The sequence below is a fragment of the Leopardus geoffroyi genome, chromosome E1 (genome assembly GCF_018350155.1).
Source record: "Leopardus geoffroyi isolate Oge1 chromosome E1, O.geoffroyi_Oge1_pat1.0, whole genome shotgun sequence".
NCBI classification, from domain to species: domain Eukaryota; kingdom Metazoa; phylum Chordata; class Mammalia; order Carnivora; family Felidae; genus Leopardus; species Leopardus geoffroyi.
This window is the reverse complement of record NC_059330.1, coordinates 48,132,430-48,158,162: the sequence shown is the minus strand read 5'-3', so window position 1 is coordinate 48,158,162 and position 25,733 is coordinate 48,132,430. Positions and strand designations below refer to the sequence as shown.

Sequence of the window (25,733 nt, the reverse complement as noted above, 5' to 3'; positions counted from 1 at the left end):
ATATTCTTTATACCAGGTGCTTGCAACTGGAAAAGAGGCCTATTTATTTATATTTCTAGACCAAAACAAAACAAAAATAATGGCACCAGTCCCAACCCCCTGCTCTTCCCTACCTGGTCCCAAGGTAGGTTCTTGATAGACTTAGTGGCTTTCCCTTTGGTGGGTGTGGCTTCCGTGTGCTGACCCCACAGGTGACTCCTATTCAGGGCTGAGGGTCGGGGAGGACTAAGGCTGGGGGTCAGATGAGCAGGTTGGAATGATGCAAGTCGTGGTTCAAGGGGAGCACTCTGCTTGGTTCCAATGCTCTCTCTTACTCGGAAATGCTCGACAAGAAGGGATATCCTGCTGACTACTGCACAGCTATCTGTGGCCCACGATATAGTTTACATTCAAGCTGGACTCTGCATTAGCAGAGCCCTAACCATGTCAGCCAAAGTGACGGAGAGTCCTCTCTTCCACGAGAAGGAAAATGCAACGAGATTGAAATACAGGGCTTCTCTGTATGAGAGCTGACCCCTGGTCTGCCTTTCTTCTGCTAAACCCAAGGTTAGCTAAGCCAGAAAGAAACATTAAGAAATGACCCATAAACCCACTTATCCTGTGTACTGTCCCTCCAGAGCGACAGGTAATTTGCCAGACCTCTTCGGATTAGAGACCTGCCAGAGGAGAAAACTTGAAGGACGTCCTGAGCTCATCTGCTCCTCCCAAGAATTCTGGCAGCCCCTTCTAAGACCATTCATGTGCCTTAATAAAATACCAGTGCCACTAGGCACCGCCCTTCATCAGGCACCTGATGGTTCCGTGATAAACTAGCAGGAGTTTTGCAGACTCACCAGGGAACCCCATTTTACAGATCAGAAAACTGCATCTTAAAGAGATGGGTCGCTTGCCCGTGGACACCCAGCTAAGAGGTGGTGGAACCAGAGTGCTGGTCCAGATCCTCCTGACTTTAAAGCCGTGACCTCCCACAAACCCGGTTGAAGCGGAAAGGGAAATGTCCAGTAAAAACTAAGCTCCCATCACTACCACCATGCAGGTGCCAGGCTCCCGACAGAGCAACTCCCTGTTGGGTCAGAAGGGCCCTGGTGTGAATTGCTGGACCTGAGGAAGTCCATTTTGCCCGTGTTCTGATGGCCCCATCGCCCCATGCTCAGAATCCAAAGGTACTGGCATTCTCCACCTGCCCCCACCCCTGCACGCAGAGCCATCTGTAACCTAACTTAATTATAATTAAATTTTTTAACACATAATTACAAGATTAATGGATTAATTATAATTTATTTGCAAATCATTAAAAGCATTACTCAAAAACATTTTCCCTAAAGATGGTTTTGGGTTGCCCAGGGCAGGATAATTAAAGAGACAGAGGAAAAAGTGAAAAACACACAACCACCAACCTAATGAAAGATAATCAAATAAACCAGCAACTTCGCTGAGCTAACCCTGCAGCCTGTGGTGCGCCGGGAAGCCCTGTCTGTTTCTTGGCGCCGAGTGGGATCTTCAGGTGCCATGTTTGAATGACTCTGTGTGTTTTCCCATGTCTCTGTTTTCTGGAACAGCCTCCATTTGACGGCGAAGATGAAGACGAGCTGTTTCAGTCGATAATGGAGCATAACGTTTCTTACCCAAAATCCTTGTCCAAGGAGGCCGTTTCCATCTGCAAAGGCGTAAGTAGATCTGAATTCTTTTATAATCACAGACCAAGGGGGTCGACTGGGGAAATCCCTTCCCCACACTTCCGAGAGAGATGGCGGAGAGACTGCAAACTCATGCCACTCGTTTCTGCCATCAAGGGCTCCAGTGTGGCGACCCCCAGGGAATAGTGGGAAATATGGCAGCCTGGAGAATGGGTTCTGGTCCACTGGACTTCCTGGAACTCTGGCCCAGGCAGCTAACCGCGCTGTGTTTTGGTTTCTCATCTACCTCATGAAATTGTGGTGTGAGTTGCCAGAAGTCATCTTGGGCGCTCAGAAAATGTTGGTTCTCTTCCATTGCCTAACATGGTGTGCCTTGGGTGATTCTTCATCGGATTCTCTTTTTTTCAGATAAACCGTGCGTGCGGAAATGGGCACCAATCGTCAGTGTGTAGATCAGGGAATTTTCACAAAACTAACACACCCATGCAGTTGCACTCAGGTGAAGAGAAATAATGTTTTAGGGCACCTGGGTGGTTCAGTCAGTTAACCGCCTGACTGATCTCCCAATTCACAAGTTTGAGCCCCGCAGCAGGCTCCCTGCTGTCAGCACAGAGCCTGCTTCTGATCCACTTTTCCCCACCCCTCCCCCACTTGTGCTCTTTTTCTTTCTCTCAAAAATAAACATCCAGGGGCGCCTGGGTGGCGCAGTCGGTTAAGCGTCCGACTTCAGCCAGGTCACGATCTCGCGGTCCGTGAGTTCGAGCCCCGCGTCGGGCTCTGGGCTGATGGCTCAGAGCCTGGAGCCTGTTTCCGATTCTGTGTCTCCCTCTCTGCCCCTCCCCCGCCTGTGCTGTCTCTGTCTCTCTCAAATAAAAAATAAATACATGTTTAATTAATTAGAAGAGAGAGAATGTTTCCGACACCCTAGAAGCCCCCTCCTTTCCTGTCCCACAGCTCCGCCCCTCCCCTTGAGGTAGGCAGCGTCCCCACTTGTCCCTGCACAGATTAGCATCACCTGTTCTGAACGTCACACAGATGCAGTCTTGCATTGGACGCTTCCCCGGGCCTGGCTTCTTTCAGCCAACACTGTGATAGTGAGGTTTCTCCATTTCCTGTGTCTGTGGTTCCATCCCGTCTTGCCGTGTTTCTTCCACTGTGTGACCACAGCACAGTTTATCCATTCGAGTTATTGCTGCTGGGCCTTTGGGTTGTTTCCACGTCAGTTTCGGGAGCCGTTACAAACAGAACTGCTACAAAACTTCCAGGTTGTGTATTTTGGGGAACATATGAACTGCTTCTGTCGAGGAAATACCTAGGAACGGAAATTACTGGCTCACGACTTGGTCTGTTTTTAATAGTCAAGCTTCAGGCCACAAAATTATTGTCAGACCCAGAGAGATGGAAAGTAACACGCTGCTAACATTTTCCGGTGGGTTTGATCGGTTGGGATGCATTTATCACCTGTCTTCCCAGGGCCAGGCACTGTTTGCAAATCTACACAGGGAGAGCTGGGCCCTGCCCTCCAAGCTGGTGGCCCGTGTTCGCCTCCACGTCCTGCACTAGGCACGTGGGAATTGACTAGTCACCTGCTGGTCCTGGCATTTACTTTGCCAAACCCGCGAGTCTTCGATTAATACGGTTTGGTCCAAGCAATAAACAGGCATCTGATGCTTGTTACTAGTATCACATGAGATGCACAATTTTCAGTGATGGCATACCTCTTCACACACGTGCTTCTATAGACATCTAGGAAGGCAGTTCGACACAGATAGTGTATGAAGACACCTATTTAATTCCTCTGTTTGGCTGTGGGGCCAGATTGTCTCCCTGTTTCCTTTATCATAGAAATCGCTATAGAAAGACCCATACTATCAGCACCGTATCTGTGAGTTGGGGGTCAGTCTGCACAAGCGGCTGATTTCTTGGGGTGCTCTCCAGGCGTCCACACGGTCTGGGCTGGGGAGCAGAGCTGCCGAAGGGAAGGCACTATTGTCCAACATTCTCTTTTTCTTCTACTTTTTGTGTGTGTGGTGGGGGAGGGCGGATTTTTTTTTTGTTCAGCTTTTTTGAGGTAGAATCGACAAACTTTGTGCGATACATCTAAAAATGTGCCACCTGGCGGTTTGATATGCCCATCCGCTGTGAAGAGATTTCCCCGTATCAGGTAGACACGTCCCTCCCCTCACATAGTTAGTTACCTTTTGTTTCTTCGTGGGGAGGATTCTTAGGTTCTGTGCTCTCGGCACATCTCAGTTATACGATATGCTGTCATCACCTGTGGTCACCACGGTATACGTTGCGTCCTCTTTTCTGCTGCTTTCCAGCTGATGACCAAACACCCCGGCAAGCGGCTGGGTTGCGGGCCCGAGGGGGAAAGGGATGTGCGGGAGCACGCCTTCTTCCGGAGGATCGACTGGGAGAAACTCGAGAACAGGGAGATCCAGCCGCCCTTCAAGCCCAAAGTGGTGAGTAGGGGGACGTGGCCTGCTCCTGAGCCCCATTTTCCCGAATCCCAGAGGGGTCGTCGCGCCCTCCGTTTCTCTGGAGAGAGGAGGCCGGTGACCCCTGACCTCTGCGGGGTGGGGAAGAAAAAAAGGCCAGGTACCGGCCTTGCCTTCAGTCTGTGGCTTGAGCCCCCCAGATTCCTGCTGATTTTCAGAGTTGGCACAGACCCGGCGGGGACGGGGGCCCGTGCCCACCAGTAGGGCGGCTGCGGAGTGCCCCCCCCCCCAGAACCGAGAGAGCGGTGGGGGCACACCTGCTTTGGGGATCGGGCTTCATGGACTCACAGGCCCAGCGGGGCTGTAACCGTTGCTCCGAGTCCTTGACGGGACGTCTCGTGTGTGTGTGGCTCTCCTGGGTGCGCCTTGCACCTGAAGCGTAACCAGAGTTTAGCCAGCTCCTCCGCAGGCCCTGGCTGCCGTTCCCACGCTGGCCACGGCCTCCGCTGCAAGGAGTGGGCGTCAGCCACCATTGTGGCTTGGCCGCCTTCGTCGAGACTCTTCCCACAGGACTCCCGTTCTGTGCGCATGTTTAACAAACCCCTGGCGCCAGGCCCACCCCGTCGCTCATGTAACTCTCGCAGCCAACCTACAGAGTGGGTCCTGTTGTCCCCAGTTTACAGTTGAGACAACTAAGGCACAGAGAGGCTGAGTAACTTGCCCGAAGACACACAGCTGGCAGGCAGTGTTCTGGCACCGGGACCTGTGTCCTTCCCCCCGCTGCACCATCTCTCCGTCTCAGTGACCACCATCTGCCAGGCTCCTGGTTGTTGGTGGTAACCAGCGTCGGCCGGTCTTAACGTTTCTATCCCTAGAGGTGAACCGAGAGTCTTTAAGACATGGGCCTCCTCACTCATACCACCTACCGCTTTTCAGTGCTTCCCAGGGAGTCTCCATTACCCCCCACATCCCACCTCTGGGGGCCAGCGGATTGTGCCTTCCAGCTCTGCCACTGCCTCTGCCGGCACTGGGTCATGACCTCGGGGTCCCTGCTCCCGAGACGGCGGAGCAGCTGTGTCCCACAGCCCACATCTGTCTCCTCCGACAGGCACCCGTGAGCAGGCCAAAGGGACCCCCCTGGGGTGGCTGAGTTACTGACTGGTTGGCACAAGCTTTATTCTTAGAGCAGCAACTTCCTCATCAAATCTGCTTATGTGTCCTCTACTCCAAGAATAAAACTGCTGGTGGTAAGCCCACTGCTACTTTTCCGAGATATTCTTAGAACAAACTGAAGGAAAACTAAAATTAATCAGGTCAGTTGACTTCGTCCTGAGTCATCGTTTCAGAGAGGACCCTTCTGTGTCTGCCACCCTACCTTCTCTTCGCCCATCCTGGACACAGGTCCCAGGGGGTTCTCCCCGGATCCCTTCCCTTCAGTCTGCAAAACCTGGTTTTAAGGGGGTGGGGGGGGGCGGTGAGGACAGTCATAAATTATGCTGCAGGCAGTCTCAGAACATTCTGTTCGGGATTTTCTTTTCTCCCTTTTGCGTGTATCTAGCCTTCTTAAGTATAAAAGGTCCACAGTAGCATCGAACACACAGTTTCTTTACGGGACCAGTGTAGACATCCCACACGGACCCTGCTTTAAGTGTTAAGTGAAATACCATTACTTTTCTGTCACTTTCGAGAAAGAGGTGAGATGCAACAAAGCCATAAAACACGTCTATTTATTCCACTTCATCCTCAGGAGAAATTGTGTATTTGCGTGGTCTCCCCCTTTATGTGGACACTGCAGCCCTAAACTCAGATGTAGGGGAACAAGAGGGCGACATGGGTCCAGGAGCCAGAATCTGAGCTGTTCCCCGGGGGCCATGCAAGTCACTGCAGACAGAGTTCGACCGCGGCAGGGAGTTGAGCCACGAGCAGTGTGTGTCTGTTTGTTTATTCCTGGAGTGCGGCTCTTTGGTGTTTTGTTTCGTTTTGGTTTTAATGAAGGGCTAGCTAAAATCAAAAGGAAGAAGCAATTTCCTCTGGCTGTGAAGCGGCCCCCAAGCTCACCTACAGAAGCTGGAATCATGGACCAAGGCCCTACAGCCGGAAGGTTTCATGTGAAGGGCCCGCTTGGCGGGAGCTCTGGTCAGAGGGAAAGGAGAAACGCCCTTTGCTCACAGTGAGTTTTCCCAGCAAAAGCCCACGTCTTGCTGGAGACCTTATGCAGAAAAGGAAGGAGCTGGAAAGCATACACAGTGACAGCGGACAGGACAGCAGGGGACGCGAAGCAGTGCTGGGGGTTAGGAACGAGCAGCTGCAAGAGTGAACCGCGGACTTTTTGTCCCAGGGCAGAAGAGACTCCAAGGCTAAAGAGGTCAACGAGAAAGTTCTGGTTCCCGGGAGAGCTCAGTTTCCCTCAGTCTGTACCCCACGCTGCCTGTCTACACAGCATCAGAGTTTGGCCCCCAGTCTCGGGTGAAGGGGGGCGTCTCCACAGCCTCAGAGGGACCACATGCCACGAACAGTCCGGGCAGCCGGAGAGGACATTTACAACAGCAGAAAGCCGGCTGCGTCCGGATGTCACCGAGGCCGCACAAACTCCGCCTGGGGTCAACACGGCCGTCGAGGAGAGCTAGCGACGTGTTAAAGTTACCCTCTGACGTTCCCCCTCTTCCTCAGGGACAAGCGTCATTCCCCGATCCAGAGCTAGTTGAATAGTCAGAAGAGTTTCCGGGTAAAATACCGAGTGGAATATTCTCTGAGGGGCGGTTTTGTTGTTTCAAACAGAGATGCTGCAATGCGGACCTCGCTGTCGCGGCAGAGAAAACCGGCAGAAACGGTGCTGCCCGAGGCTTTGCCCGTGGGCCGCGAACCCCTCTGTAAGAGCGTCCCCCTGTGAGCGGTGGCGGTGGCCCTGGCTGGCTAAACCAGTCTGTCTTGGGGAAGTTTGCTCCATGCAAACTTCAGTCCATCAGTGTTCGGAACAACAAGGCTGGGCCATCAAAGAGGCTTTTTCAGCAAGTGCCGCTGAATCGATTTCCCTGAGATTTATCGGATTAAGGACCGTTCCCTCCTGGCGCCCAGCTCCCGTGGTCCTTGCGAATGCCAGCAGTAAGGCCCCAAGCACCTCCAGTTATCTGCAGGGTGCTTCTAGAGATCAAGTTTGTGCTTGTAACTCGGACGCTCATCTTTGCCTCAGCTTTTAATTTTCCTTGGAATCTCCAATGAAAGATGACTCCAAAATCACGAGGTGTGGGTTTTTGGTTTTGAGAGTCGAGGGAAGTCCCAGAGCTTATGCGGAGCAACCGGGGTTCCCATAGTACCCCGTCTTTTTTAATTTTCCTACCTAACAGGGCAACAGGGTGGCTCAGTCGGTTTAGCTCCCTATTCTCAGCTTCCACTCAGGTCATGATCTCATGGTTTCCAGCCCCACATCGGGCTCTGTCCTGATGGTGCAGAGCCTGCTTGGGATTCTTTTCTTCTCTCTCTGCCCCTCCCCTGCTCATGCTATCTCTGTCTCTCTCAAAAATAAGTAAATAAAATTTAAAAAAAAATTTCCTATCTACAAAAGTGATATCACTGAAGGTAGACCAGAATGCCACTGAAAATGCAAAATTTCAGGATGGGTGAATCCATCAGGAGGCCCCACCCGGAATGTTGTATCTCACGGCTGAAGGCTCAGAGGCGCCCAGCCCAGGCACAGACGTGGCAGCAGTGGGGGAAGAGCCCACAGGAAGCACGAACCTGCCCCGAGGCGGCCCACCCTGGGAGAGCCCAGTCCTGGCAGCGCTGTCCCCCCAGAAGGCCGCCGTGCGCAGTCATGAAGGTGGAGGTGATTTCCTGGAAGATGGAACACTCGTACTGGTTTATGTCGTAAAACAAAAACAAAACCAGCTGTGTTGTGCTCTCCTGGAGAGGAGGCAGCCACATAACTCTCTCTTCTTGATGGGAAAAAGGCACAAAGCGGGCTGGTTTCTGTTTTCTCTCAAAGAGAACACAACAGCAGAAGAGCCTCTGATCCATAGACCCAAGGACCATCAGCGTTTGGAACAACAAGGCTGGGCCATCAAAGAGGCTTATTAATAATGTTCAACATTATTAATAATGTTCCTAATAATGTACCTTTTCTTAAAGTTTAAAGCAGATTTCATTCCTGAAAAGGCTAATGTTCAGTCGCTGAGGGGGAAATGCCAGGGGCCAGGCAACCTCCCCATGGCGTCAGATAAATGAGGAGGGGGCCCCCGTGAAAGGGTGACGTAGCCCAGCCCACCTGACCCAGCATCTTGAGATCCCACCAAGAGAAGGAGGGTTCATTGTTTCTGTCTTGCCAGAAAAATCAAAGGCTGAGTGTGCCCTTGGAGGCACACGTGAGCCCACGATTCTGATCCAGTGTTGCTTTGAATTGGGTAGGCTTTTACCCTGATTATTCATGTGAATATAGTGCCCAAGAACTGCCTTCAGATGCCCGTTCATCTTGCCCATGATAAATAACAGTTCACGGAACTCTCAGAAGTGGAACGTCGATCGATTTTTCGTGTTTGAATTCTATCCATTGGCACCGAGGAGCAGAATAGCTAGCTCACAGGCAAGCCAAAAGCATTCACGATACTTAAATGGTTATTTGAGAGAGAGAAAGATTAATCTATAAAGTTAACACCGAGAAATATGTTCTGGAGTTGATAGATGAGCAGAGCACTTTGGAAATAGGCCTGTCTGTCACGGAGAGCCTTTCTGGGGAAATTGTTGTCCTTATTTTATCAAAAAGAGAGAGGGGGGAAAAGAATAACTTTCATCAGGACTTTGTCATCCTTGCAGCAAGAGCCAAAGAGAATAAGAACAGTGAGAGCGAGTGTAGGTGCCACTGTGGTGTGATTGCACGGTCAGGTTCATTTTCCCGGTCACCTTGAGATCTAGACCACCGCAATGAAGGGCATGTCGCAGTAAAGAGAGTCAGTGAGTTTTGGGGTCTCTCGGTGCATATATAAAAGTTACGTGTACTCTACCCTGTAGCCTACTAAGTGTGCAATAGCTTTGAGTCTCTTTTTTTTTTTTTTTAATTTTTTTTTTCAACATTTATTTATTTTTGGGACAGAGAGAGACAGAGCATGAACGGGGGAGGGGCAGAGAGAGAGGGAGACACAGAATCGGAAACAGGCTCCAGGCTCTGAGCCATCAGCCCAGAGCCTGACGCGGGGCTCGAACTCACGGACTGCGAGATCGTGACCTGGCTGAAGTCGGACGCTTAACCGACTGCGCCACCCAGGCGCCCCAGCTTTGAGTCTTTTAAAAAAGAATGCACGTACCTTAACTGAAAAACACCGTGTGGCTAAAAAATGCTAAGCGTCACCTGAACTTTGATCAGGTTGTAATCACTGATCACGGATCGCCCTAACAAACACAATAACGATGGAAACGTTTGAAATACTGCGAGGATGACCGAAATGTGGCGCAGAGACCGGAAGTGAGCAAATGTAGTTGGAAAAATGGCGCCAATCGACTCGCTTGTTGCTGGCACGCCACGGACCTTCCGTTTGTGAAACACACAGCATCTGTGGAGTGCAACAAAACAAGGTGTTTCGCAGTGTCATCAGCTTGTTTAGGAAGTTGGATGGTGGCTTAATTATTGAAGTCAGCGCTGTGTGCCTTTTTAAATCTTGAAAAAATGTATTTTGAGATAACCTCCAATTTCAATGTTGCAGAAGAGTTGAAAAAAAAAAAACCCATAAAGAATTGCTGTATTCGTTTTACCCAGATTCCATACGTGTTAACACTTTACCACCTCTGCTTTATCATTCTTTCTCTACATCTCTGAGCGTGCATGTGTACAGACACACAATTGTGTGTGCTTTGTTTTTTGTGGGTTCTTTTTTTTTTTTTTGGAACCATTTGAGAGCAGGTTGCGAATGCGATGCCTCTTTACAGCTACATGTTCCGTGTGGATTTCCTAAACATAGGACACGGTAACTGTGTTCTTCTTAGTAATCGCTCTGCAGAGGTCGTTATATGGAGCCGCAGCCATCCGGGTAGAAGAAGGAGGGTCTTGGAGCAGTTGTCTGAGTGCTCAGTGCCTTGGGCTGCTTGTCCTCCATTCTTTCAGGTCACAGGTAGGTTCATTCTCTCAGCCTTTCAGTGGTGCCAGCAAGAGTGATGCTAAATAAAATTGAGAGATTTCTCAAGACTCAGGGAGCTTCACCAACAACATGTGAACACTAACCAGCCTTTGGAGACCGGAATCGGCCACCTCACGGTGTACTCGGGTGTGACGTAAGCCTTTAAGCCAGCCTAAGACAGCTCCTACCTGGTTGATGAGAGGCGAGGAGTCTGCCTACTCTGTGATTGCTCCTCTCCCAAATGCTTTTCTGCTGGAAAGAAAAATGGGAAGGAATGAGACGTTTAAAACCGTAATCGATATAAATAAGCGGCTCTGTTGCCAGCCTCAGGGAGCTTCCGTGGTGATGGATGGGATAAATGCAGACCCCGTGTGCCTCAAGTTGTGTGAACCGACGACCTCCCCTTGTCTGCAGTGAAGGTTGCCGACGACACTGGTCGTCACAACATCTTGTTTTGGAAAAGGAGCCTTGAATCCTCTAATGCTGGCTGTTCCTAAAGAAAGACCAAATGGAGTGCAAGTTTTTGCTCCACAGAATATGGTCCGGGGTAAGCCAGAGCCTTTCCCTCACAGACGCGTGGCTCTGACACCTACAAGAACCCACGCATTTAATGGGTGGCTTCTAGCCTGTGTCTGTCAACAAACCCATCGATAGAACCGGTTCCCTCTGGACCACAACTGGCCCTGAGGTCGGCCCTAGTGCTCACTTCAGCGGCACGTCTACTAAAATTGGAACGATGTGGAGAAGATTAGCACAGCCCCTGCACAAGAATGACACGAAGCTTCCTGAGATTCGCTCTGAGGCAACAGATAAGTACTTGTTTGATTTCACCTAAGAAACGAAAACCTGTCTCCAGTCTCTCACCACAGGTGATGTTGGCAGGAGGTGAAGGAGGTCCTAATCCCTTTTTTAAAAAATGTTATTAAAATAATAACTAGGGGCGCCTGGCCGGCACAGTCAGTTAAGCATCTGACTCTTGATTTCAGCTCAGGTCATGATACTATAGTTTGTGAGTTTGGGTCCTGTATTGGGCTCTTTGCTGACAGCAAATCCTCTCTCTCTCTCTCTCTCTCTCTCTGCGCCCCTCCCCTGCTCATTCTCTCTCTCAAAATAAATAAGTGTTAAAATACTAACTCTGTGGTGAAATAGTTAAGTAAAGATGGACATAAAAATGACAAGACACTATCACCCCTAACCCCAACTACTGGTCCCACTATTCACCGTCCCTTCTGTAACCTTTGGAAAGCTGTATGCATGTGTGATCATACACACAGCGAGGTACCACGCATCCCATTTTCCATCTCGCGTCTTTCACACGGCGGTATATCTGGGAGGTGTTTCCGTGCCAGCGCATGTGGGTCTGTGGCACGCTTGACACGGGCCATTCTGACCCTCAAGTTCCCAGGGCAGACACTGACTCTTTTCCAAATACTTTTCCTCTGTCCGTTCTTATTCTCCAGACTTTCTGTACCAAAATGCACTGGCTTCAGTGGTCATCCAGGCCTTCGGTGAGCACATTTCCAGATCCTTGGGTGACTAAACGAGCAAACTAACCCCACTTGTTAACCCTGAGCGTGTGCTCCTGCTTGTGTTGGGTCATGCACGGAAGACCGTTCCTCGAGCATGCTGATCTTACAAAGGGCTGCTGCCCGAGACCCCAGCCCCCTCGCTGGATGGTTCCATGGTGTGGACACGACCTCCCAGGTGGCCCAGAGCAGAATATTCACGCTCATTTCTGCTGCTGGTTATTTAACTAAATGAAGTCTGCGCACAACCGCGAGTCAGAAAGCTGTGCACGGACGTAGGCAGTGTTCTTACTAACGCTCCACTAGGATCACCACACAGTGGGGCTTGAAATATGGGTTCCCTTAAGACAAAGCCTATCCTGCTACATCTGGTAATTGCCAGAGATGTTCCCCACCTCTGTAAGTTTCCTTTCTCCTCCGTCTTGCAACGCGCCTTTACTCTTGCTTTCTTCTGCGCTCTGCCTGCTCCTTTGGGTTTGCTTTGTAATGGCAGTGTTTTCGAGCTACTCATACTCACCCTAATTCCCATACCAGTGACCGTGGGGTTATATTCTACATGACTGAGACACCAAGGTAAAGGACAGAATTGAGACCAACACATGTATTGTGCATTCTCGGTGGCCTCTCCCAGGTAAGAATCATGAGAAGCTGACTTGCGCGGGACCGGCTCAGTCTCTCCCCACGGCCCTTCCACAGGGGGCACAGGGCTGTGAGTGGATCATGTGCTGCCCAGAGCCCTGGATGGGGAGCGCCGTGACCCCAAATTCCACCTGGAGCCTGCGTCTTTCTGTGCTTTGTCACCTCTTTATCGATAAGTGCCTGACTTCTGGGTTCATTTTATCAGTTATGATTTTACCAAATGGATAAGAATGTCAAAGCAACAAAGGAGTTATGTCCTGAATCCAGAGCTAAGGGAGGCAGATAGCTTATTAATAGTGTTACCAATAGTGTTCATTCCTCCTTCCCATATTGATGACATGCCCTGTACATGGGTGCATGCTGTATGTGCTGTGCCTTAGGGCTGTATCGTGCCTGAGCATTTAGAAAGGATTGCACACTCTCGTTCCCTCGATCCACAAGATAGCATTGGAAGGTGGATGTTCTTATACAAAGAGGTGCAGTGATTTTCTCAAAGCTGTACCACGGGCTTTTGACCTCTAGTTGGTCCCTCTCCCCACCGTACCTACCATTTTCCCTCGGGGGTCAAATGCAGCCCTGTAAACACCGACATCCTGTGCTCTCCGCGAGTACCAGAGGACCTGCCTGGGCTCACACCCTGGCCCAGCCGGCTTTGGGCTGCCCCCTGTTGCCCTCCTCACCTCCACCTTTGGTTTCACACCAGTGATGTGGTTCTTCATATCTCAGATGGCAAAAGCCTCGGTTGGTGACAGGCGTGGGTCGCCTCGGGAGGTGAAGACGGTGCGAGTTGCCAAGAGGTTTTGCTAGCACGTAGCAAATGCTGCCTGCATCTGTCGTGGGTTGTCAGGTGGCATAGGGCTCAGAGGCCATGACCCACGCAAACCTGCCTGTTGTCGCACGCTATGGTGGAAGCTGCCCTTCCAGTGGCCGTGGTAATAACCTTCTGCATCATCCCTGAGGAAGGTCGAGAAGATGTGTGTAGCCTGGCCAGCCTCGTTTTTCCCCTGCGCTCTCACCCAGTCATTCACAGGCAGCACCAGTGCCTCTAACATCCAAGATGGCACCTGAGTCCTGCCCACGAGCCGATAGTTATGAGTAAGGTTGGCCCGCAGACAGCAGGAAGAACCTATGCTATGTTTGAAGTATAGTAAATACCTTGCTGAAGTCTTTATCTTTTCCCCAAGGATCCAAAGAGCACTGATTTTCATTCTCCTTTTCAGCCATTGATGGGTGCTGATTTGAGGATGGTTGCAGTTCTCCACATAAACATCTTGAAAAATGAGTAGGTCAAGATCATCTCCAATTTGACTTAAAGGAGATCGTCTCTTTCAGGGCTAATTTCACGGAGTTGTGGAAGGCTCATTTTTTTTTTAACCATTAAGAAACCCTCCATGGTGGAAAAATAGACTCTATTTCTCCTAGTACCAAACCTATGATTAAAATCCCCCTCCCCTGCTGTTTGTGCTCGGGGGTGGGGAAGCGGCATCCATCTGATAGGAGCTCCCTCAGAATAGGACGTTCTTCTGAGTCTTGGATCTCATCTGATCCTCAGGTTTAGCCTCCAGCGTTTCTGGGGCTTTCTTGCCCATGGTTGGCTGGAATACACGAACAGCTTTGTTATTCCTTGCTCCCAGCCTGCCCTTTCACCTCAGTGAATAGGTTTAAGAAAGGTTTTTCTTTGCTGGAGTGGGATTTCTCTCTCTTCAGGATCAGAGAACATTCTAGAGTGAAGTGGAGTGGGAAGGAAAAGGAAGAGGTTTCCGGAGGCAAGCAGTCTCGAGACCAGCAGTCCCACTCCCATGCAGTGTGAACACCAAGCAGAGCTTAGACTGGCCTGGTCTCCGGGGGCCCCCTTAGCTCTCCTGGCAACCTGCACAGCACGAGGCTCTAAGCAGCGAGGGGTTCTGCCCCACGTGTTACCATTCTTAGCTCCACAAGCTGCAGCAGCCCTCAGGAGGAATTCTCCCCAGGCTTCTCGGTGCTGATGTTTGTGCGGTCCCCTCTTCAGATCTTGGGGAGTCTTCTTTTAGTTCTTTTGTTTATGTGGCAGTTGAGCCATGGCTTTTGGAATTCCCTTTGGAAGATAATCTGTGAATCCCCTAAAAATGGTACTCACAGGAAAGGTCAGACCTGTGCCATCTTTTCACAGAACACATCCACAAGCCCAGGGTTGGATGGACGGAAGACGGTCTACCTTGGCTTGCCTTCCTCTTCCTTTTAGAGACTTCACCTTTTAGTTTTCCCAGAAGTTTCTCCTTGCTCGCCTTTGCGTGATTAGTGAATAGAAAAAGAAATGCGAACGATTGCTTTTTGAGGGAGCGCATGTCCCAGCCTCTGGGAGGACCTAGAGTGGGTTTCCATGAAACCTTCCAGGTCGTGGGCATTGCTTAATCACGTTCCCAAAAAATATCGTCCTCAAATACAACTGCCCGTCTCACATGCGGGAGGCAGGACCCATGTGACGAGCAGGCCCAGTCGTGGGGCCTCCGTAGAGTGGCTGCAAGGGCCCCACACAGTCCTCTGCCTCCCTCCACACCCACACCCACACCCACATCCCCACACGGTAGTCACTGTGTGGACCCTCCCCCCCCCCCCCGTTAAGAGTGGGTGGCCACTCAACGAAAATGGAAACCCCCCCCCCCCCCCGGAAAGGGAAGCCGTCAGTTATGAAGACCTTACTTTGGACTCACGACATGCTTTCCACTGCAACAGACTTAGGAGCAGGGTCTATTGGATGATAAGAAGGTGGAAAAACCATAATGAAGCTAGATTCTCAAAGAGGCCTTCTAGAAGGTGGGAAAGATGTGAAAGAGGAGGTGGGAAACTACCGTCTGTGAGACTAAACCGGCCTTACAAAAATAACAGCAACTCTTGTGCTCTCACTGCATGCTGGGCTCTGTGCAAAACACTGCACCCTTAACCTTCATAGCAGCCCAGGGAGGGGGCACGGCTCTTCTGCCCCTTTCACACTCGAGGGAGTGGGATAGACCCCACCACCACCACCTCCGCAGTTTACCTAGAGCTCTCCGGCAAAGATCCAGGAATGCCTGGTTAGTTTAAAACTGTGCCAACTCAGAATTAATGTGCCTTATGATTAATTAATCAATGCTGCCCTATGATGCCAGCAGGCAGAAGGGTATCATTTGCAACGTGGGGAATACCATTATTTGTATCACCGGTGCAAACCCACCCCTCCCTGTCTCGGAGTCATGTGGGGTCCTGGGGACTTCAACACGCCACAACCCTCGGAGTGGCTGAGCAAGTGAGGACACCCCTGCCCCCCACCCATTTGGGGTCAGGCTCCCAAGCGGTGCTGTGCACACGGCCGTGTTTCTCGGAGCCTCGAACAGGGCAGCTCTGCCTGCAGCCCCTCCTGCATTGAGCGCCCTGGTGGACCCTGGAGGAGAGGAAAATCCAAGACGGACAGCAGGCTTTGCTCTGCCTGCTCAGGGCACCAGAGCAAACCCCCTCCAGCCTGAGACCACCCACGAGGGTCAAGCTATCTGCCGGTTGACCAGACAGATCTAGATATACTGAACTGGGCCCAAGGGTGAACAGCCCAACCTTGCCACCACACCTCTCTCAATGTTGGTCGAGTGAGGGTTTTAGGACTTTGCAGTTGCAAGCACAACACAGCTTTCACTCTATTACAAATACGGTCGCAAAGAGCCGGGTGCGGGACAGTAATCTCAGCCTCTCGGTTCCGAGGTTGCTGCCTGCGCTCCCACCCAACATCCTAGCCTTTCACCGTGGACAGTGACCCGCGGCCCCGGGCGTGGGTATCCTGCTCCTCGCCCGCTTGCTCTAAGAAATGACAGTGAAATCAAACAGGCTGTGTCCTTGCTGCTGCCTTTCTATCAGCAGTGCCGTTCCATGGAGGGTTTCGGTTCCGAGGGTATTTGAGGGTTTACGACTGAGTAAGTTTGCGTTTTTGTTTGCTGTGCCTGGCTTTTGAATCTAGTAGGTGTGCAGGTTCTCCAGAATTCTTCCTGCCTCACCAGGCCCGATTGGCGCGGGCCACGCTCAGCCTTGCAGAGGCCTCTCAGAGACATGCTCCCTGTACTTTGGTAAAAATTACTGACCTGTCCTTTTTTCTCTCTTCTCCACAGTGTGGCAAAGGTGCAGAAAACTTTGACAAGTTCTTCACGCGAGGGCAGCCTGTCTTGACACCGCCTGATCAGCTGGTCATTGCTAACATAGACCAGTCTGATTTCGAGGGGTTCTCGTATGTCAACCCCCAGTTTGTGCACCCCATCTTACAGAGCGCAGTATGAAACTCACCACCGAGAACTAACGCCTCCCCAGCCCCCAGCCCTCCAGCAGTGGGAAATGATCCTTAACCCTAAAATTTTAAGGCCATGGCCTTTTCTTCCGTTCCAGATGGAGGCCTGAAAATTTTAGGGTTATTAGTCCAAATGTGAGTAACTGTTCAGGGTTTCTGTCTTACAACCAAGAACGTTATCTTAGTAGAAGGCAGTATCATGTACAGTGTTCAGTTTAAGTATGTAGAAGTCACATCTGGCTGTAGATTAACCCTTCCTAAAAAACAAACTCTCCCCCTTTTTTGGTACGGTTTGATATATATTCCATGCCCTCTGTCAGTTTCCACCATTGGGATCCCCCCAACCAGAGATGTTCAAATGAACCTGTCCCGGTCCAGTGGGCAAGATAATATCTCCACCTGAGATGTCTTTGGACTCCAAGAATGGGGACCCCAGAATGTGAGCCAGGCGGGATTGGGGGTAGGGGAGACTTGGAAATACCCGCTGCTTCTGTTCTCTGCCTCAGTGGAAACAGTCCCGAGATGAATCAAGTCCCTACCGGTGAGTCATTTGCAAGCTGTTACCAGACGTTGACTGTCTTAACCCAAGCATGGTTCAGTGATGACCGGTTTTAAAAAACAGACACCTCAGAGGAATGTTGGTGGGTCTGTCAGCTGCCCTATTTGGATGATAAATTATCTTGATACTTGCATTTCTTTGTAAGAGGCCAAATCTAAGAACTTTGCTAAATCAGCATGTGACATCATTTCAGATCAAGGATAACCCAGTGTGTGTGTACGTTCATTTTAATCTCTGGGAGATTATTCCGTGATCCAGGGTGCCATCCGCAATCATGCCACTACTCGTGAGTGTTGTTAGCCAACCCCCACCCCAACCAATATTTTGCTGCCTACTTCCTAAGAAGCTGAAGGATACGCCCCATCCCCTTTTGTACTTATTTATTTAATAGGCTGTGGTGTCGTTGATGAGAGTATTGCTGTAAAGTAACTGAACAGAGTGTTGACTGTAGCATAAGTCTCCATCGATCGGTATCTCTCCCATCTCCAGCCCCTGACATCCGCTAAGGGACAGAAACCAATGCAGTTTCGGTCCCCGTTTCCAGATCATGTTGAATGGCACACCTGGAGGCGTAGAATCAGGAAAATCTGGATGCACATCAGCTCAAAGATATTTTATTGCTCGAAGGATTTTAATATGTTTTGCAAATGCATCATGCAATGAATTTTGCATGTTTATAATAAACCTTAATTACAAGTGAATCTATATTATTGATATAATCGTATCAAGTATAAAGAGAGTATTATAATAATTTTATAAGACACAACTGTGCTATATTTGTGAAGGCTCTTGTTTCTAATCTGCTTCTATGATTAAGTTTTAGCCTAATCCCTTGCTGCCTCCTGTCCCCCCACCCCCACCCCGTGCATACTCCGCACACTGGCACTGTATCAGATATATTAATTTCCTGTCGTAGATCTAATTTTGAAAACGAATGGCTCTTTTACGTGCTTAATTTGATTCTACCTGCAAACAAAAGTTTTGTTGTCGGGGATCGTCTCCGAGAGGACACTCTCTCCCAGCTCCTTAGCCACATCTTCTGTTCTGGTTCCTATTCCACTCTTCCTCGTGGGGACAGCGGGAAGTGTCAGACTCCCGTACGTCTAGTGTGTTCGGGCAGGTGTGATGTTGTTGCAGCCCCTGGGCTGGATTTTGTTTGGTTTTTCCTTTTCAGCTTTGTTACTGTTAGTGGCTCGGGGTGGGAGGGACAGGAAGACGCCTTCTGCCACGTGTGCTTGGACGCAGCAGAAGGACTCTGTCCGCCTTGCCGCCCCCGGCACGACTTGCCGTTCCCTCCAGCACATTACAGACTTCATGAGACAAACCGTCCCGTCCAGCCGCCCCTGGGAACCGCCATCCCCTGGCACTAACGGCAGACTCTTTAGAAGCTGCAGGTTTTCTCCCACCTGTTGCTCGAACTGGCCTTTCCGGTCTCGGCGAAGAGCGCTTCTGTGGTGAGATGCTGTGCTAACAACACAAGGTCCTCAGAGAAGCCAGCCTCCTACAACAGAAAGAACATGGAAGCAGGGATCATTTCGTACAGGGGCCTCTCCGTTTCCCCTTATCCCCCAAATGCGTCTCTCAACTAAGCACCTCCTCATTTTTACTCTCTGGCTATTTGCCTGAAATTCACGTCACAACCGCTGAAGGGTCTTTGAGATGGCAGACCCAGTCTGTCCTGGAAAGCCTGGACTGGAGGAAGAGGTGGGGTAGGCAGTGGATCCTCCTGGAAAAGAGCAACTTCCTCCGCACCACCTTTTACGGGCGGTAGGCTTCAGAATTCAGAAAGGGCCCCAGCACGCCCAGAGCTGCAGCTCCCCCTGGTCAGTGCACATTTTGGGGACACTTCCCCACCAGGTACCCCTCGTTCAGTGCGATAGAAAAGGGACCAGTTCATAGAATGAGCCTAAGAAACAAAAAAGCCAGACGCCCGCCCTGCCCCAGGACTGAGCAGCCGCGGGACGAACCCCCAGCCAAGCCCCAGGCAGTGAGGAAATTTTCAGAAAGGAACTTGTGGGGTTATGGACTATTTGTTCCCGAGCCCCACGCTGGCTGCTTGTTTCTAAGCCAGCAGGAGTCTCAGGCTTTCCCTCGAACAGCCAACACATTTCCGAATTCATACTTCTCCAGGAAACATGTTCAGCATCTCAGCCGGCTTGTATTCTTTCAGAACGCATGGCAGAGTCTTAAGAGGAGATATCCTGGCTGTGGGGCCCAGCACTTGGCCTGCAGGACAGCAGGCTTGAGCACAAACTTGAAGGAAAGACAGTAAAACTCAGGGCCTGGTGAAGTGTTACCCGTGCTGTACCCTGTTCGGTACGTGGCTTTGTTCCAAATTTAGATAAGGGCTAAATGTTTTAAAGGTCTGAGAAGCCCAAGACCGTGATTGCCGGAAGAGTAAACCATGGGGGTCACCCTTGCCAACCGTTAGACCAGCTTATAAAGGAATTGATTTATATAAGCCTGGGGCGTGGTCCCACTTCACGGGCATCGTATGAAATAAAAGTGCAGGGAAGGGGTGCTTTGCTGGCCGCAGCGGGCGGCTGGAATGAGGGAAGCACCTTGGATGGCAGATGACCGGGGGCCTCTTGAAAGACCAGCCCCTGAGCGCCGCCCGAATCACTGAGGACCGCGGAGGTCCAGGGCCCGGGCAGAATCTAGCACAAGCTACTTCTCCACCAGACTCCTCAGTCCGTAACTCTGAGAGGCCGTTCACGTCGCCTTGCGTCCTATTGTCCCTTGGACGGTGGCTGCTTCTAAGCAGAACTTCGCTCCAAGGCTACAGACCAGAGGGCTGGCAGTCCTTCTCTTGGCGTCTTGTCTGAAGGCCCTAGATGCTTGGCTTGGATGGAAGGACGTGGAGTGTGCTCCTGGCTGCAGCCCGCAGAGGTTAATGGGAGGTTCGCTGAAGGCGGGAAGCAATTCAAAAGGTTGATAGGAGACCCTAGGAACTGAAATAATCGCTCTCTGGCACATCTACTTCTCTTTTATCCCCGTGACCTAGTACCAGTGAATGCAGACCTTCTTAGGAGATGTGTTAGGCTTAGTAGGAATTTTGGCAGAAAATCAGAGAGTGTAGGCCACTCTAGAACTTCCCCTGACATGGTTGGTTAAAAGGTGGTGAAAAACCAAGGTGGGTGTAAGCCAGCAGACGGTTGTGGAGCACGTCTCTGAGCTGCAGTCCTTAGCAGAGCGTGCAACTTATTTGCTGGGATGAATACACAGAGCCCAAGAGAGACACCCGTTGACGTCCCGAGAAGGGAGAGGTTGGTGGAGGCCGAGGTCAGTAAGGCATTCAAAGAAGAGCAGGGCTTGAGTGTGTCCAGGAGGATTCTTGCAAGAAGGAGGAAGCCAGGAGAGCGTGGAAGGAGAGGGCAGCTCGGGAAGGAACCTGCTGCTATTTCCAGTGGCTTTGCGCTGTTGGTTGTTGATGCCCCTGCTGGTCCCGGAGAGCAGTTTTGCTGCCCGAAACACAGTCTAGTCCTCCTCAGGAAACATCTCCTGAGTGCCAGCCAGTTCCTCACTAGTCCTTGAGGCCCCCTTCCCCTGCCTGCCTTGGAGGGGCTCACCATTCCCTGGGCAGAGCCACACCAGCCAGCACACCCTGGAAGCCAGTAGGTCCCCATCCATTTTCTTCTGTGGCTTCCTGCCAAGAGTTAGGGCAGCCGGGGATGGATGGAGAAGTGGCAAAAATAACTTAACACTGCAGTTCCCACCTGATTGCACTTCGCAGAACAAATTTGGGTTTTTCCTGCTGGGATCTGACTTCTCAGTACCAAAGAGGGAGGAAAAGTGAGAGTCTTATGTTTTTAAATGCCTCAGAAAGGCAACACCAACTGACTGTCATTTTCTCACTTTGGTCTGATGAAGCCAATCACCTCTTTCTTGTGTGTGCTTATCACACCATTTCCTGTCCCTTTAAACCCAGCAAGGGCGGGGCGCCTGTTCCCCCACCGAGCACACTCAACAGTCATCATCAAGAAATAGACGCTGACCTGGGGACCCAGATAGGATGGTCCTAACAGTTACAGGAGCAGCAAAGCCATGACAGTTACAATGAAGGAAAGGGGCCCTCTACTGCTTAGTGACTGCACACTAATTTGACAAGTGGAGAAATCGTTTTTAAAACATTTTCCTTGAGTTCCTTGGGTTACATTTTATGAAATATACCAGACTGTAAACATTTCTGTCATTTCCCATCTGGGCCGACGCAACAAATCTAGGGAATGCCATATCTTTCTGCTGCAAAAGATACAGAAAATTGGGAAAGGTGACCTGAGTTATAGCAAGCAAAGGCATCTAGAAATGGTGTCAACCCCCATTCGGTTAATTCTCTGATGTCAGGGACTCTCGAAGAGTTGAAATCCTGTATGACCAGGAATCCCATGCCTCTGATTTATGTGATCAGATGTCAGTTCATAACTGTGTAGGTCTCACTCAGTCATGAAACAGCCTTACAGTGACCCTACACTAAGGCCCACGAGTTCCAAAGACTTTTTTTGAAACCCTTAGGAAGAAATTAATTTGTTAATTCCAGTAGAACAACCGAGTATACTGGGCTATTTGTACTTTTTTATGGAGAACTTTAATAACTCAATTCTTCTTTTAAGATAAGTTTTTAAAATAAAATTACTGACACTTTCGTAAGATTCCAATCCCTTGGAGTCTATAGGAGGACTCAGACGCGGTCAGGCTAGAGCACCCCTGACCTGCACTCCCACTGCAGGATTTTCCCATGCCAGTGGTATATGAAGTCCACATCAGAACGGCTGGAAATCAGGTGGAATGTGTTGGCAGACTGATGCCCTTCATGTTTTTAATGGACACTGGGGATAACCGTCTAAGGTCTAGAGACTTTTTGGACCATAGGAAAGATAGCTTTGTTGTCCCCCTTCCAGATGGAGCCCCAGGATAGCATTCCCCTGAGATCCCTGGGGTCCCTTTCCTTGCTCTGTGAGGCTCTGTGACCACCTTTTGGTTTGAGGGGCAGGACATTTCCTCAGCTCTGTCTCCAGTCCCCATGGGTCCCCAAGTCTCACATTCAGTGAGGATTCAGAAGTGCCCTGTAGAGATTTTGTCCACTGGGCAATTCAGATCTAATTCAATATCCCCAAGAAAGAAGAGGTGTGACAGCAAGCACCCCCTGGGGCATCTGTTTCAGAATCCTCTCTTATGTGAGTAGACAGAACCCCACTTTTCAGAAAACTATCAAGTCTTTATAAGAACCTTTTTTTTTTTCTTTTCTAAAATAAGACAAAAGGTGGCTTTGCATTTTCTGATTAAACAACTGTGTCTTTGTCTCCTCTGCTTAACTTTAGGAGTATTTATTCCTGTGATTGTTCGTAGATTTTTGTTGATATTCTTCCTGGAAGGATGTGATTCTTTTCTTAAGGGGATTAGCGGACTATTCAAAATCATCCACCGAAGGCAGTTATTCTTTTGAGTCTAAATGGTCTAAAAATTCACCTCATATCCTTTCTATCAGGGTCTTTCAGAATAGCTTTTATAGATGGTCAGAGACATTTGAAGTCATTGCTTTTGCCACATGATCGTGTGTGTGTGTGTGTGTGTGTGTGTGTGTGTGTGTGTGTGTGTGCGCGCGAAGGACAGGTCATGTTTAAATCGTTAATTGAAAAACATCGTGTAAGACCCCAAATTCTGACGGAGGAGGAAGAGGAACAGGTGGAGGTTGAGGTTTTCTCTTCTGTATAAGCACCTACGGACGAAATGTAGAGGCCATTCAACTGTCCAGTAACATTTGGTTTAAAGCAGGCGAGATAGATGTATAAATTCAGTGCTTTCCCCACTTTGTAGAACCTCTGATCTTCGTTTGCATGATATGCTTTGTTAGACACATTAATTGTAGTTTGGAAGCAAGTGTGTACAAATAAATACAACGATCATTGCTCAGCGTTCTTGGTCTCATTTGCTCGAGCCCTTGGTGGCTTCACCGTTCTTTTTCAGCAAGCGTGCAGCCAGCTTTGGGTGGAGCCCGGGGTCCTTGTTTTGTTCACGCGTGCCTCCATTTAAGCTGACACTGGTTTATCATAAAGCGCGTTGTGCCTTCATTTGAAACCCAAACGGTTGCCGGGTAAAGTAGTGGTAGGTCACTCCCTGGGTCGTTTATCAGCCGCTGGTGGAGCGCCCGCTGGGGGCCGGGAGGGGCGCCAGGCGCCAGGGACGTGCTGGGAAGGGGAGAGGAGCGCCCCGTCCGGGTGGCCCCTGCCTGCCGGGGGCTTCCGTCATCACTCCCAAACCACGGGGGACACACAGCAGCTGATGTCGACGTCGCCCATCATGTTGGCCACACTGCGGACCCGGCTTCGGGACCGCCAGCACTGTTGGCCTGGACAGCCCTCATCCCAGGTTTATTTTATTCGTGGGCGAAAAACAGGCGGGGGTGGGGGGGTAATTTTTAAATGTGAAACAGGTGGGGGAATGTTCACACCCAACACGGGCGGGGGGGGGGGGGGGCGGGGAGTCACGTCGGGAACGAGTAAAAGCCAGCGACAACAAGAACACTCCTTCTAAAAGCCGAGGGCCGGGGCACCTGGGTGGCGCAGTCGGTTAAGCGTCCGACTTCAGCCAGGTCACGATCTCGCGGTCCGTGAGTTCGAGCCCCGCGTCGGGCTCTGGGCTGATGGCTCGGAGCCTGGAGCCTGTTTCCGATTCTGTGTCTCCCTCTCTCTCTGCCCCTCCCCTGTTCATGCTCTGTCTCTCTCTGTCCCAAAAATAAATAAACGTTGAAAAAAAAAGTTTTTAATAAAAGCCGAGGGCCAGCCTTGGCAAAGTCCGCCTTCGCTTGCTCGCTCGCCTCCTTTTGAGGGGGGGCTGCTCCCCCTTCATGATCTCGGTTTCATCCCTCGGCCGCCTCCCTCCCTCCCCGTCCCCCACCCGCAGCCTCCAGCCCTGTCCCCTCCCAGTGCTCTGAGTGGGGTTCCTGAGCACCGGTGTCCGCTGGGTGAAGGTCCGGTCCCCAAGCTGCCCGGCTCCCACCCGAGCCTCCCGGAGGTCAAGGGTCTCTCAGCTGCCAGGGCGACGGTTACTGAGCAAGAATAGCCCAGAGCAGCGTGAACTTCGCTCTGGGCTGGTGGCTTGACCGCGTGTGTATGCGGCTCGTGCCTCTTCCTCCCGGTGCCTCGCAGATCGGCCCTGCGCCACGCGGCTTTTCACCGCGCCCTCAGCTGCCCCCCGTGCGCCCTTTGACCCCGTGAGGCTGGTTAGGCGCCGCGTTTCGTGGCATTTCCTTTACCGCAATGCAGAACGGCGCCCTGTGGGTCGTCCTGCACAGAGCAGGGTCCTCAGCCGCAGCCGATGACCCCCAGGGCCTGAGCGGGAGGCGCAGAGAGAGAGAGAGAGAGAGAGGATGCCTAGCAGGTTCTGCACTGTCAGATCTCACGAACCATGAGATCATGATCTGAGCCGAAACCGAGAGTCAGATGCGTAACCAACTGAGCCACCCAGGCGCCCCTGGTTTAGTCCTTTCTGAGAAAGGGACCATGTGCCAGCCGATTGGGGGATTCCATTAGGAAGATAATTATGGAGCCAACCTCGGAGTCCAGGCGCGGGGCTGGATGGAGGGGTGTGGGTGCCCTGGGCGGGCCCTAGCACAGGGTCTCTAATTGTGTTAAGTGGGGCGGGCCCATAGGATGCAATGCAGGAGCACGGGGTCAGTCATGGAATCCCAGCTTCGGCGAGACCTGCACAAGTTCGTCCTGCACCACCCCCTCCCGCTCCCCCACACCACACACTTACACCCACCCTCTTGGGTCCAAGTCTCTGCCCATGGCTCACTCCGACTCCTGCAGGAGCCTCCTCTCTACTGCCTTACTCAGCCTCTCCAGTCTGTCCTCTCCCTGCAGGCAGAGTGAAGTCCTATCCAGCCACATCTTTTCTTCAAACACTCCCAAGCACATCCCATTGCCCTTGTGAAAGACCAGATCCCATAACATAGCTGTGAAGCCCCGTGCAAACTCCCCAACCCTGGCATCCTCTGCCCCCACTTGGCCCCACGTTCTCTTGACTCCTTGACCTTCCTTCAATTCCTCAAATGTGCTGTGATGTTTCCAACCACAGGGCCTTTGCACCTGCTGTGCCCTCTGCCTGAAACATCCTTCTCCAAGCCTCGTCAATGCCACTTACCCTTCATATGTCAGCTGAATTGTTAACTCTTGCAGAAGGCTTCTCTCTCCTGCCAGACTGGCTCATCCTCCTCCCAACCCCTCAAACACTTGCTTAGTGCCTACATCCCTGTTTTGTTTTGTTTTGCGCTTATCACGTTGCCACTTTGCATTTGTTTGTGGGAATACTCGATGGCCTGCCTTACCAGTTTTCTTTTTGAAATCGGGTGTCACACTGGGTTGTGCTTGCCGTTGCCCTTCCGGGGAGGGGTATAGTGTGTAACCCAGAGCGAGAGGTCAAAACCAGTCCTTCATCCAGGACTGGCCTCACTGTCCCATGTCTATACCTGCCCACTTATATCCAGTCCATCAGTGAGTCTTGTTGGGTCGACCGTATAGCCGTGGTTCTCCGTGAGCGGGGGTAGTCC

The 25,733-nt window shown here is 51.0% G+C and overlaps 1 protein-coding gene and 1 non-coding gene across 6 annotated transcripts in view; both read left to right on the top strand.

Annotated features, from left to right (window-relative positions):
• PRKCA (protein kinase C alpha) overlaps positions 1–23,095 on the top strand; it is a 402,085-nt gene extending 378,990 nt beyond the window's left edge. For 2 of the 5 annotated variants that reach the window (XM_045489491.1, XM_045489492.1), the window contains 4 exons: positions 1,560–1,667; positions 3,962–4,102; positions 11,640–11,687; positions 16,454–23,095. In XM_045489491.1, coding sequence (XP_045345447.1) covers positions 1,560–1,667; positions 3,962–4,102; positions 11,640–11,687; positions 16,454–16,618 — 462 coding nt within the window. In that variant the 3' untranslated portion in view covers positions 16,619–23,095. Of the gene's footprint in view, positions 1–1,036; positions 1,164–1,559; positions 1,668–3,961; positions 4,103–11,639; positions 11,688–16,453 lie in introns of those variants that run through there. The other 3 variants (XM_045489495.1, XM_045489494.1, XR_006715123.1) reach the window with 2 other exon arrangements.
• LOC123604705 lies at positions 10,878–10,984 on the top strand. The gene has a single exon (XR_006715445.1). It is a non-coding gene; the product is annotated as a U6 spliceosomal RNA (small nuclear RNA).
• Positions 23,096–25,733: the final 2,638 nt, after the last annotated feature.